A 13,375-nucleotide genomic window follows, 5' to 3' on the forward strand; every position below is an offset into this window, starting at 1 on the left:
AGTATCATTAAACAAAATCACACAATTTGAGAATAACAATCAAGATATCAGTGTCAATGTATATGGTTATGAAAACTCAGAAGTTCATATTTTGCATGTATCAACGAATAATGATCGCAAACATTTAATAGATTTACTATTAATCTCAAATGGTGAAACCAGTCATTACTGTTAAATAAAAAACTTAAGCAGATTACTTTTATCACAAACATCTAACAAACATTGCAAAAATCACTATTGTAGAAATTGTTTGTTAGGATTTAATTCAGAAGAATCTTTATCTAATCATAAATCGTATTGCGAAACACATGATTCAGTACGTATCGAACTTCCACCACCAAATTCAACAATGCAATTTACTAATCACAATAAATCAATGAGAGTTTTGTTTGTAGTATATGCAGACTTTGAAAGTTTTATCAAACAAGTTGACACTTGTAAACCAAATCCGAATGAATCTTATACTAAACAATATCAAAAACATATTCCAAGCTCATTCTGTTATTATATTAAATGTTTTGATGAAAGTTTTTATTAAAGCAGTCCAGTCACATTTGCAAGTAGTGAAACAGATGATGTTGCACAAATTTTTGTTGATAGTTTCCAAGAAGATACCATAAAAATGTAATAAGATAGGAAATCATAAAAATGTAAGAAGATATCATAAAAATGTAAGAAGATATCATAAACAAGTAATATTATTAAATTTACAAAAAAGATGATATTTACTACTGAAAACAAGCATGATTTTAATGCAGCAACAGAATGTAACATTTGTAGAGGAAAACTTGGAAAAGATAAAGTACGTGATCATTGTCATATTACTAGAAAATATAGAGGTGCTGCTCATCAAAATTGTAATTTAAATTATAAGAATTCCAAAATTCTTTCCAGTACCATATCACAATTTATCTGGTTATGATTCTCACTCATTTATAAAGAAATTATCAGGAGGAAAACTGAGTTGTATACCAAGCAATGAAGAAAAGTATATTAGCTTTTCTAGAGAAATTAAAGTCGATGAATATATTAAAGAAGGTAAGAAATTTGAAGTTAAACGTGAACTTCGTTTCTTAGAAAGTTATAGATTTATGTCTTCTAGTTTAGATGCTTTATCAAAGAATTTAGGAAGAGGCCAGTGTAAAATATCGGAAAATTATTTTCAGGTAAAAAATTAGATTTGTTACTACGAAAAGGTGTATATCCATATGATTGGGTTGATTCTATTAATAGATTTAATGAGACACAATTACCGCCAAAAATATTATTCTTTTCAAAATTAAACGATGAAGATATAAGGGATGATGATCACTCACATGTACAAAATGTATGGAATGAGTTTAATTGCAAAACATTTAAAGATTATCATAACTTGTACAATGTTTCAGATGTGCTTTTACTGGCTCACGTCTTTGAAAATTTTAGAGATGTTTGTATGAATTGTTATAAATTAGATCCTGCTTGGTATTATACATCACCAGGATTAGCTTGGGATGCAGCATTGAATAAAACAAAATTAAAGTTAGAATTGCTAAGTGATTACGATATGATACTAATGATTAAGAAAGGTATAAGAGGTGGAATTAGTATGATATCAAATAGGTTAGGAACTTCTAATAATAAGTACATGGGTAATGAGTATGATCAAAGCAAACCATCAACATTTATCCAATATTTAGATGCTAATAATTTATATGGATGGGCAATGAGTAAACCACTTCCAAAACATACTTTAAATGGATGGACGAAGATGAAATAGAAAACTGGAAATCAATTCCATGTATACTAGAGGTAGATTACCCTGAATTTAGATTACCCTGAATATCTACACGATAAACATAACGATTATCCACTTGCACCTGAAAGAATAAATATTGATAAAGTTGAAAAATTAGTCCCTAACTTGAATAACAAGAAAAAGTATATAGTACATTATGAAAATCTTAAATTGTATGAAAGTTAGGATTAAAGAATCCAAAAATTCATAGAGGCATAAAGTTTGAAGAAAGAGCATGGCTAAATGAATACATTGAACTAAATACTAACCTTAGAATTAAAGCAACTAATGATTTTGAAATAGACTTTTTTAAACTCATGAACAATTCAGTATTTGGAAAAACAATGGAGAATGCTGAAAACAGAGTTGATATTAGATTAGTAACAGACAGAAATGAAGTTATTAAATTAGCATCAAAACCAAACTTTGAAAGTACAACAATATTTAATGAAAACTTAATAGCAATACATATAAAAAGAAAAAAATTAAAATATGCTAAACCAATTTACTTAGGAATGTGTATATTAGGTGTGAGCAAACCTCTAATGTATAAATTTCATTATGATTACATAAAGAAAAAATATTCTGATCAAGCGAAGCTATTATTAATAGATACAGATTCTTTAGCATACGATATAAAAACAGAAGACTTTTTTTCCGATATTTCTAAAGATATTGAAAGCAAATTTGATACAAGTTTAACCCAAAGCACCTAGCAATTAATAATGGAGGCTTTAAAGTTGGTGTTAATAAGAAAGTAATAGGAATGTTTAAAGATGAGACTGGAGGAACACAAATTGAAGAATTTGTAGAACTCAGATCAAAGTTGTATTCTTACAAAGTACACGGAAAAGATAACAAAAAATGTGAAGGAGTAAAGAAAAATGTTGTTAAAAAGTATATAACACATAAAGATTACAAAGATTGTTACTTAAATAAAAGAGATCATATTAGAAAAATGAATGTAATAAGATCATATTCACATGAAATTCACACAGAAGAGATCAATAAAATAGCATTAAGCGCAGAAGACGATAAAAGAGTTATTTTAGAAGATGGTATACACACATTAGCATATGGACACTACAAACTAAAAGAAAATAATTTATAGGAAAATAGGACAAAAAGGTAAATAAAGAGGTCAAAGAACCCATAGGGTAGGGGGTACGGAAGCCCAAGGGGTGGGTGTTTGGGCATCCCAAAAAATCAAATAAATACATAAATTGTTTTTTTTTAGAAAAAAAACAACTTATAAGTAAAAATGGAAAATAACAATTATAAACTTATCAATGTTAAAGGAATAATTTTATCAAATGAACCACGAACAAATTTTCAATTGATCAAAGCAGCAAAAAAATTAAAAAAACAAAACATTTTAGAGGTGTATTTGTAAGAGATGAATTAAATCCTTGTTTTACATTTACTTAAATCCTTGAATTACTGAAAAATAACAAAGAAAAGAATGTGGAATATTAAATACAGGAGATTCAAGTACGCAGGGATAAAAAATTAAGTTTTGACTCTTATGGACTACCACCTTCCGTTGAAGTTGTTGTTATATAAAAGACCTGTTTATTATAATAGTGAAAGAGTTCAATTTGGAAATACCTCATTCTGTGGACACATGTGTTTATATGTTTTAAAAAAACTAGATGAAGGACATAATTTTCAGAATATTATTAATAATCTATGGTAATTTTTTAAAAAAACTTACAATTTTTTTTTATATGTAAAATGACTATTGATATATTCGGTCGCGATACTACTTTAGCTGTAGATGGTTTAATAATATCTCAAGCTAATAACTTGTTCATTAGGAGAGATGGACAAATTAATGCAACTAGTAATATTAATATGAATTCTAATAAATTAATAAATATAGCAGAACCTACTAACTCACATGATGCTGCTACAAAAAACTATGTTGGTAATAAAACACTTAATCTTAATGAATTAGGAATAATACCAAATTCAAGTTTAACGTGCCATGGGTTAAAAGAACAGACTATTCCACCAAATACAGGTGCTGATGCAATAACAGTTTTTACACAATCTTCTGGCCCTGTTATTCTTAGAAAACTATGGTTAGCATTCCAAGGATTAGATCCTAATCACAATGTTCCAGGTAGTGTATATCTTAGAATATATGCAGATCATGAACTCTGCGTAGGAGTTTTTTCTACTTCTACACAGAGTGTTGGAGATAATAATATTCCTTTAGCTAATGGTTTATTATTTTCACCACTTGGTGGATCATTTTATGCAAACTCTTTACAAGGTTGTAATGTATATACAGCAAATGCATTAGGAGGATACATTACACTTGATTTGCCATTTACTACTAGTCTAGTAATTCAATTATACAATAAAACTAGTCAAAACGTTACATATTGGATACAACCCTTTATTACAATGACTACATCAATACCTCAATCATTGTCACCTATTAAATTATACTCAGAAACATTTAGATTTATGAACACAACTTATTGAAATGAATATATATTATTAGAGACTACAGACAATGCTGGTCAAGGTGTTATCTTAAATATATTAGAATGCATATTATTGGAGTATCTGGAAGTTGGTGTGAATCTCTAGTACGCATGTATGATGCAAAAAATTCTCCAGTAAATACTAACTCTGTTATATAACCGTGGACACCATATAATGGAAATAATTATACAGTATTTCCTGGATTTGATCAGAATAGTGTACGTAAATTTGCCTCACCTGGTTTAGAAGACTTTTTTCTTTCTTCGTGGAACAGTATAAATATTAATTCATTTGAAAATGAATCATCTGGACTATTGTATAAATCAAGTGATTCCATTGGTTCTACAACTACTATCTCATTTTATAGAAATTTTACTGATTCCATGCCTGGTGTTCCTACTAGAAGAAGATTAGTAGTTACATTAAACTCTGGGGATGCGCAAACTTCTTTTACGTTAAGCTATATTACATTTACGCTTATATTTCACTTAAAAAATTGATCCAAAATTACAAAAATAGCTCATAGTTTGTAACCATAATATAATAATATATTATAGTTGTTATACTCCCATTACCTTAATTATTATTTTATTTTCGAATATAGTTAAAATGATACCATTACTTGATTACATGATTACCATACTTTCTAGCTCACACACTTTTTTTGAAAATGCACATTTTTATGAGTCAGAACGCCCTTTTTATATTACTATCGTGCGTCTTTTGCTTTTACGAATCTTTGCTTTGCTTATTACAAAAAACTTCTGGATTTTGTTTAGAACTTTTTCTTCTACCGATAACTCTTTTTTAGGTATTCCAAAATGTTGAATTTTTTAATGTTTTTCTTTCTTTTACTATTTTCTTTCCGAACATTATCAGAACATATTTTTTTAAAGTTTTATTGGAAATCGTCTTCTCTTCAGGAGATTTAGGATCTAAGTTTTCGCATGCTTTTATTCAAACATCCTGATTAAATAACGTAGCTGAAAAAAACCCTGCTTAAACCATCTAAACGTTGAACTATCAACACAGGGCCCTAAGCCAGCTTGGAGCAGCTATGTATGAAAGTATTAGGTCTACCAGAAAGTTCTGTCTGTTTTCGGAACAAATAAAATACTAATTTTTGATATCATCTTTAAACTTCATTGAATAATACAATTGCCATTATTTTTAATGACATCTTGCCATCAAGTTGGTAATTTGTATATTCCATTTTAGAAAAAAGTTTTATTCTTTTGTTCAAAAAATTGAACTAGTGCTTGTTTGAAATCTTCTTCGTTTTCGAATTTCTTTTCAATCAAGAAGTTTTGAAAGGACAAAAACAAGCAATAGCCGGAGGTCGCTAAGTCAAGGGAATATGGTATATGCAGCATAATTTCCCAGCTGAGCTCTGCAATTTTTTGACAAGTTCCCAAAATAGTATGTGACTAGGCATTATCATTTTGCCTTTAAATTATCCTATTGCTGGCAATACTTCTCCAAATTAAGCTTTGTTTGGTCTTAAAAGCTCATAATGTATTGGTTTTTGAATGTACCACCATATACACAACATTCTCTTATTCAGAGTCAAATGTGGTTTAGATGTGGAAAAGCTAGGCTTCGGGTTCACAATATGCCCTTTTTCGTACGATGTTTTCGTAAGTAATCCACTTCTCATCCCCAGTTATTATCCTGTTTAGAATTGGTTTGGTTCTGTTTTAGAGATGTGGATATGACAGTTCGATCATCAAAGATCTTTGCCTAGTGTTTGACCAATCAAAAATGTCAAAATCGCTGGTTTGATATGTTTGGGACCATCTTCCACATGTTCTATCAGAGCCAGTAACTTCATCAAACACGTTCAATAAATTTCTACATGCTTCTGTAGCATTTCTTCCTTGTTGAAATTCGCGTAAAATAGACGTAGACAGAACTTTCCGGTTGACCTAATATTTGTAAAAATCAAAAGCATCGAGTATACAAAAGAAAAAAAAATTAATGAAATATGTAACCAATTGTTTAACTAGATATATTTGTTTTACGTTTTTTTATGTAGTTGTTAAAGCATTCCCAAGAGTCTTTACGGTCTTATTACAGAACACCGGATATCGGAACTTTTTTTTTTTCAACATCTTCGCTTCCAACAAGGCTGCAAGCAACCACTATTAGAGCTGAAAATTACTGGAAGAGAAAAGATGAAGTTTATATAGCAAGGTAATGATTGAAAGACAGCTTGAAAAATTGCAAATTTTATAAATATAGTTCATCCAGGTCATATTTTAAAAATCCAGAATATATTTTCTGTTATGTAAATTTGAAACAACTCAGATTTTAGCTGAGTAGTTTCAAATTTTTTTTTCAATCTTTCTATATTTTTTGTATGAGTAATGAGTGAATAAGCTTAAAAAACAATTGTATTCCAAAAATAAATCTAAACTAAATGGAAAATTTTTTGAACATCCAAAAAACTTAAAAGTCAAAAAAAATATATAAGAAATACCAGAAATATCCGGAAAAAGACAATTCCTTTATGAATCAGAAAAGCAAGATGAAGGAAGCAAATTTTAAAAAACTGATGCTTTAAGAAATAAACTAGACGAATAATAGTTTTTAGAGCACTTATGAATAGTCACAGAAAAAGGATGAGACTTAATTGAATAACGAGTAATACGAGAATGAATTTTAGTAAATGGCATAAGAGACGCTAACTCTTTAGAGCAATGCCCGTTATAAAACTTGTAGAAAAAAGAAAGAGAAGCAGCATTGCGACAATGTGATAGTGTTTGAATGTTGGCTGCAAGTGCAGGTTCAACTATGTTTAAAATGCATTTTTGCACCTTGTCTAAAAGAGAAAGGGTATAATAGGAAGATCTGGCCCCCAAATAGAGGATGGATTTGAGATTTATAGAGATAAAGAATTAAATCCGGAGTAAAAGCGTATCGAGCACGATAAAGAGAAGCAACCTTAGCAGATGCTAATTTTGCACCTAATTTGATATGTGGTTTTTAAGAAAGATTGGAAGTAAGAGTTAATCTTAGAAGATGAATAGTAGATGAATCATCGAGTACATCACCGTTCATAAATATAGGAAGATCTAAATTATTGCGATAAAAATTGGCTGAAAAAAATTGAGTGTTATCCGTATTGAAATTCACCAGCCACTGTGAGCCCCATGCTGTAGCAATAGTGAGATCCTTTTCAAGCTCAAATGCCCCCTCCTACCAATCAGAGAGTGTTGGTTTCTTATCACGACAAGAATAAATGGTGATATTATCAGCAAACAATGCCATCTAAGATGTGAGAATATCTGGAAGATTGTTAATGTAAATTAAAAAGAGTATAGGGCTAAGGATAAAACCTTGAGAAGCCTCTGAATTTACAGGTTATAAAGATGAGTGCTGCCCATGAAGGACAACTTTTATACTACGCTTGGAAAGGAAGGATTCAATAACCTTAAAGTTGTTACCAGATACACCGTAAGAAGAAAGCTTGTGGACAAGACCAGCATGCTAAACTTGATCAAAAGCTTTAGAAATGTCAAGAGCTATAGCCTTAACCTCTACACCTCTATCTAATGCACGATGAAACCTATAGTTATTACTGTTAGCAAATCAGCTGTAGAACGAGAAGATTGAAATCCATATTGATGATCAAAAAGTAAGTTATTAGATTCAAGATGAGAGGTTTAGTTATATAGAGTTGTTAATTAAAGATTCAAAAACCTTGCTCATGATAGGAAGAAGACTAATGGGACGGTAGTTAGACAAGTCAGATTGCTGTTTAGAATTTTTGAAACCAGCATAATACTATAAATAAGGCTAACGCGGTAGTGGTGTAGTGATAGAGCATTCGCTTCATAAACGAGAGGTTTTGAATTCAACCCCTCCACATCCCTGGTAGTATCACGCTTAACTTGTTTCTCCGCGCCGCGGCCTTGTTCGTTAAGGTTCGTGTTTCGAAAATATAGAGTTGAGAGAGGATTGTAACCAAAATTAAGTGACTTCCTCGTCTTTAGTGGTCTTTTCAGCCTTCGGGAGGTAAATTAATTTATAAAAAAAAAAAAAAAAAAAAGACTATAAATTAGATGAGGCTTTAAGTAATAGTTATAATTGGAGATGTCATTTTTTCTAAAAAAACCTACTCACTATGTACACTGCCGCCGGCGAATAAAAATATTTTTTTAGCAAATTCAGTTAGGCTAATGTTTCGCGTTTGCTGACCAACACTTATAAGTTTGCTATTCAATTTATGTAAACGGTTTCATGTAAAAATCTCATTTGCAATTGGAATTATACTTTCTCACATCTTCATATGTGCATTTTTTAGTTGAGATTACTTTTAACGTTTTCATTTATATTTCTTTTTCTTACAAAATTGTGCTTAATCATTACCGGTACTAATAGCCCCTTGTGATTGTTAGTTGGTGTCAAGCAGAGAACAATTTATTACATAGTTTTATTGCAACAATATAATTGTCGTTTCCATTGAAGTTAAACAATGTTTTAACTTCAGGTTGCAGTGAAGATCTACCTATATCAACTTCTAAAATTAGCTCTGAAGTGCAAATATCTGATCTGGTTAATTTTGAATCTTTTCAAGTGGTTTGAAGAATATGGTACGTTTATATATAACTATAGTTAAATCAAATTGATAAACAGTCAACAAATAATGTTTGCTGTAACACAGCCAAGTCATAAATTAACATAAACGCCCACAGCGTATAGTTTTCTGCCAGAATACCCACAACATATTGTGATATATTGTTCAACTCAAAAATCTTTGTTTATAGGAGTCAACTATTTAAGTTTATTTTAAGCTTAATACATTTATAGTTATGATAAACTTGACTTTTTAATACACCATAGTGTTAAGTGTCTCTTTAAGAAAAAAATTTTAGCTTTTATTTTTATAAGCTTAAAAGGTTTTAGCCCAAATAAAACACTTGTTTTATGAGTTAACGTTAAATATAATTTTTTAACCAAAGCAAAGCTTTTCTCTGGTTATAAATATGCATTTAAACATCTTTGAAGATGTTTCATTCAATTTGTATTTTGCCAGTTTGCAGAGAGTGTTGTAAACTTAACAATATTGCATCATCAAGTCAAAACTGCCAGTCTTTGAATTAATGTTTTTTGTCAGTATATCCACGATGTACATTTTAATGAATCAGGTCGGAATCCTCAAAATAAGAAAGTGACACCAAAAATTTGGCAACCGAACTTTTGATGTTTTGGCCGAGCGTGTAGCTAAATATTCTGTATTCGGGAACACCACTATCCGTGAAATCTCTCGTTATAATAGTACATAGTTTTTTTATTAAACGAACAAACAAAATAAAATATTGGAAAGTTAAATCAGATGAAACGATAAAAGGATTGTAAGATTTTCACTCGACTAAATTGACTTTTAGTTGATTAGTAGAAAGTCAATCAATTAAATTGACTATTCGTTTTTTCTTAGTCAACTAATTTCGACTTTTAGTCGAATTAGTTGAAGTTGATAACAACACCATAACCTATTTGACACGCATGCTGCGCAGCTTTCTGTTTAAAGATGCTCATGGTACAAATGATTACAACTTAAGGGCATTTATATCTACCTTTTAAATTTTCTTAATTTAACTATAACATCTGTTAAATACTTTTTCAAAGTCAAAAAACTTGCCTGACTTATACCTACAGTTAAGATGAATCTACTTAGCCTTAGTAAAGGTAGATTTGACTTATCTGCAGGCACTTCACTCATCTTTTTATAATATTATATTGTGGACAAATTTTATGCTCTTTAATTAAAAAATTTTAATGAACTTTTATTAATCAACACTTACTTTGATTTGATACTTGTGAAAATCGAGTGCTATAAAAAAAATATTTCTATATAAATATAAAAAACATTTCAAAAACAATCAAAAATATAATACTTAAATTTTGAAACTGAAAATTGTAGTAAGCTTTCTTTTTGGTTTGATTATATTGTTTTGTAGTGCACACATTTTCCGTTTCTTTAAGTTGTTTAATAAGGCTTTGGACTTTTGTAATTGTAATTATAAAAATTCAATACAATAACACATTACAACTCAATAATATTCTATTGTAACACCAGAGATGTAATTAAAATATTATTTATTACAATAACTACTCCATTGTTTTTGTTCTGTGATGTAAAACGATTACAATAACAACCTGTATTTTATTGCAGGGATGAAAAACAATTACAATAACTTTAATGGTGTATTTTTATTTCAAAGTCTAATAACTATTGTGTTTTTAAAGTATTTAAATTCCTTTTCGACACATTTATTATTTTTTTTGCTCTAGAAAATTCAGAGGAACCCGTGACGCTCTTTGTAACAGTCATTTTTAGGGGGTCATTTTTGAAAAATGAGGCGGTTTAGAATACAAAACAAACACTGTTCTTTATTTATGTACTATAAGGTAACTAGACCTATAAGTCCAGTTACTTTATGGAACACACACAGCTATAAAAGCCTTAGGAAAAAAAAAGACAAAGTTATATTAGATTTATATTTGAGTAATTATTGAAACAATTGGATAGATGCCTAATGTAAAAGCAAATAACTAAGTGTAATGAAAATATAACCGAATATTCTGAATGACTCTCGGCCACCGAATTATCCGTAACACTTATAAACTTTTACGTAAGACATATACATAATAAGTGTAATTCTTTAGTGAAAGCTCTAGTGCCTTTAGTTGTAGTTGCGTTAATAAATTTTGCAATGAAACGAATAAAATTTACTAAACTCAATTAATTTATTTACAAATTCGATAATTTATTTTAATTTACGGACCTAAAATAATGTTATTAAAAACCACATAATCACATTAACATTTAGTTATGCTATAAGTACTATTTAAATTGAAAAGTCAATTTAGTGAACATAGGAGACGTCGTATTTAATTGTTGTTTTGCTTGCGAGAAATTACAATAAGTAACAAAAGTTATGTTATTTAAAATTTTTGTTTGCAAAAAGTTTTAAAAAAGGGATCTTTTAATAAAAAATCATCAATTTGGAAAAAAAATGAAATTCGAAGGGAAGGCAATAAACTGGCAATTTTTAAAAGCTTTGAAAAAAAGTTTTGAAACGTCTTTTAACACTGATAATGTTTCATTTAGCATCATCAGTTATTCGTGTTTATAGTGAGCGGCTATTTTCGGAAGCAGGAGGAATTTACGAGGAAAAGCGGAATTGTTTGCTATCAACAACTGCCGAGAAAATTGTTTTTACTTATCATAATTTACCACTGATAGATTTCAAGTATTAAACTTGTTTTAAATAAAAAATTATGATGATTATTAGAATCTTATGTATAACGTATTTATAATTTGATCTTTTTTTTAATGTGTTATTTATAGTAATATATATATATATATATATAGAAATATAATCTATTTCTAATAAGATTTTTTTCGTGTTCCAATATTCGGTTTTTAGCCGAATAGTTTGCAATATTCAGCCGAATACCGAATAGTATAAAATGTTGCCAAATTCACTGAATAACGAATAGTTGCCAAATACTCATGGCATCTATAGTTAAAAACACTTTAAGTAACACTTTTAAAAACACTCTAACTAGCAATTTTAAATTTTAAATTTACTTTAAAATGAATGCGAAACTAATAATAAATATAGAATTTATAGTGAATAATTTAATAAGTAAAAAAAAAATGAACTCAAAAAAAATTTTTATTTTAAAATAACTAAACTAAATGTAAATTATCACGGAAAAAAACTGTTTTTAATAACACAACTTTTTATAGTATAAAGTTTTTTAAAACAGCTTTATTACTAGCTAGAATAAAACGAGGTTTCAAAAAAATAACAAAAATCGTAGTAATACCTTTTCCTTGTAATAATAAGTACTTTTTTATTCTAAGAGTCGGATCAAAGCAGTTAAAATAATTATCTTTTCCATGTAAGAATTTGACCAAGGCATTTAAAATAATTACCTACTTTTTGTTAGAACTGGACCTTGGCAGTTAAAAGCGTGTATATTAATGCTAACTTCATTAAACAACTTATGACACATAGGGCATTCGATTTTAGATTTAACAGATTCTTCATCTTCTACTGTTTCTCTAAAACAAATAAATGACTAAATTACCTGCCTGTACTACAACATGTGAAACTAACTTACCAATCAAATCTAATTGATATTCCTTGACTACTAACACAACAACTAACATCAATCAAATAAAATAGTATAATATAAATTTAAACATTGTTCTTTTCATGTCCACTCACAAAACATGATATTAATTTTATAATCTCTTTCCCTGTTACAAATAATCCATTTTGATTTGAGGTCAACTTTGTTTCATTTTTACTAGATGCCATAGTCGTCACATTTTTAGTTGAGCTTTTGAATGTCATATTGTTATTACTAGATGATAAACAGTGTCAACTTTTAGCTTTTTTTCTAACAAAGATGTTTCGTCGTCATCATAATCATCTAACATTATTTTACTTGTTTTGCTATCATTTATTATTTTGGTTAATGTTAAAAAGAAAAGTTGAATATCAATTTTGTTTTTATTTAAGTTAAATTCAGCATTTGTTTGAATATCTTCAGAGAATTTCTTAATCAATAGTGAATCCTTTAATTCTTGTTGAAGCCGCTTTCGAAAAGATTCTCGTTCACTACTCTCTAGAACAGTTACAAAATGGTACTGAAGAAGATAACGCAGTTTACAGTTTGCTACAAAAAAACCCTTTATTTTAGAAGCAGAAATTGTTGTTCCTGATAAGCAGCTTGCATATTTGGTCAATCCAGGTGAAGAAAGAAATGTTGATTTCATTGCGAATAGCTTTAGTAACACTCTTACTAAGCTAAAAGAAAATTAAATCTTAGAACCACTTATAACACCAAAATTGAAATCGACAACAGTTTCAGATTTTCCATTTGCAAACTCATCCTATCCTGGTAAGTCAATCATTTCACGAAGTGATCAATATTTTCATAGCAACAATGCAACTTTTAATAAATGTTTAACTAATTTAAAATCTTGTAATTTAAGGTAAGCTAAAATACTTTGTTTTAACTTCTCAAGAAGCATACTCAGCAAAGCTAGAGTATGCTTCTTGAGAAGTTAAAACGAAG

At 29.0% G+C, this 13,375-nt stretch overlaps 1 protein-coding gene across 1 annotated transcript; it reads left to right on the top strand.

The window, feature by feature from the left end:
• The first annotated feature begins 718 nt into the window (after positions 1–718).
• Positions 719–2,493, top strand: LOC136074684 (uncharacterized). Its single transcript, XM_065787024.1, has 5 exons — positions 719–839; positions 895–1,038; positions 1,167–1,709; positions 1,812–1,882; positions 1,960–2,493. Exons 1-5 carry the CDS (start codon positions 719–721, stop codon positions 2,491–2,493), a joined length of 1,413 nt encoding a protein of 470 aa, XP_065643096.1.
• The last annotated feature ends 10,882 nt before the right edge of the window (positions 2,494–13,375 follow it).

Source organism: Hydra vulgaris, chromosome 01 (genome assembly GCF_038396675.1).
Source record: "Hydra vulgaris chromosome 01, alternate assembly HydraT2T_AEP".
Lineage (NCBI taxonomy): Eukaryota > Metazoa > Cnidaria > Hydrozoa > Anthoathecata > Hydridae > Hydra > Hydra vulgaris.

What these genes read in the sequence shown, in the direction of transcription:
- LOC136074684 (XM_065787024.1), top strand. Translation starts at nt 719, where the DNA reads ATGATATTTACTACTGAAAACAAGCATGATTTTAATGCAGCAACAGAA. An exon ending in TATTACTAGAAAATATAGAG is followed by an intron (nt 840 to 894) that starts GTGCTGCTCATC and finishes AATTCTTTCCAG; the next exon opens with TACCATATCACAATTTATCT. An exon ending in CGATGAATATATTAAAGAAG is followed by an intron (nt 1,039 to 1,166) that starts GTAAGAAATTTG and finishes AATTATTTTCAG; the next exon opens with GTAAAAAATTAGATTTGTTA.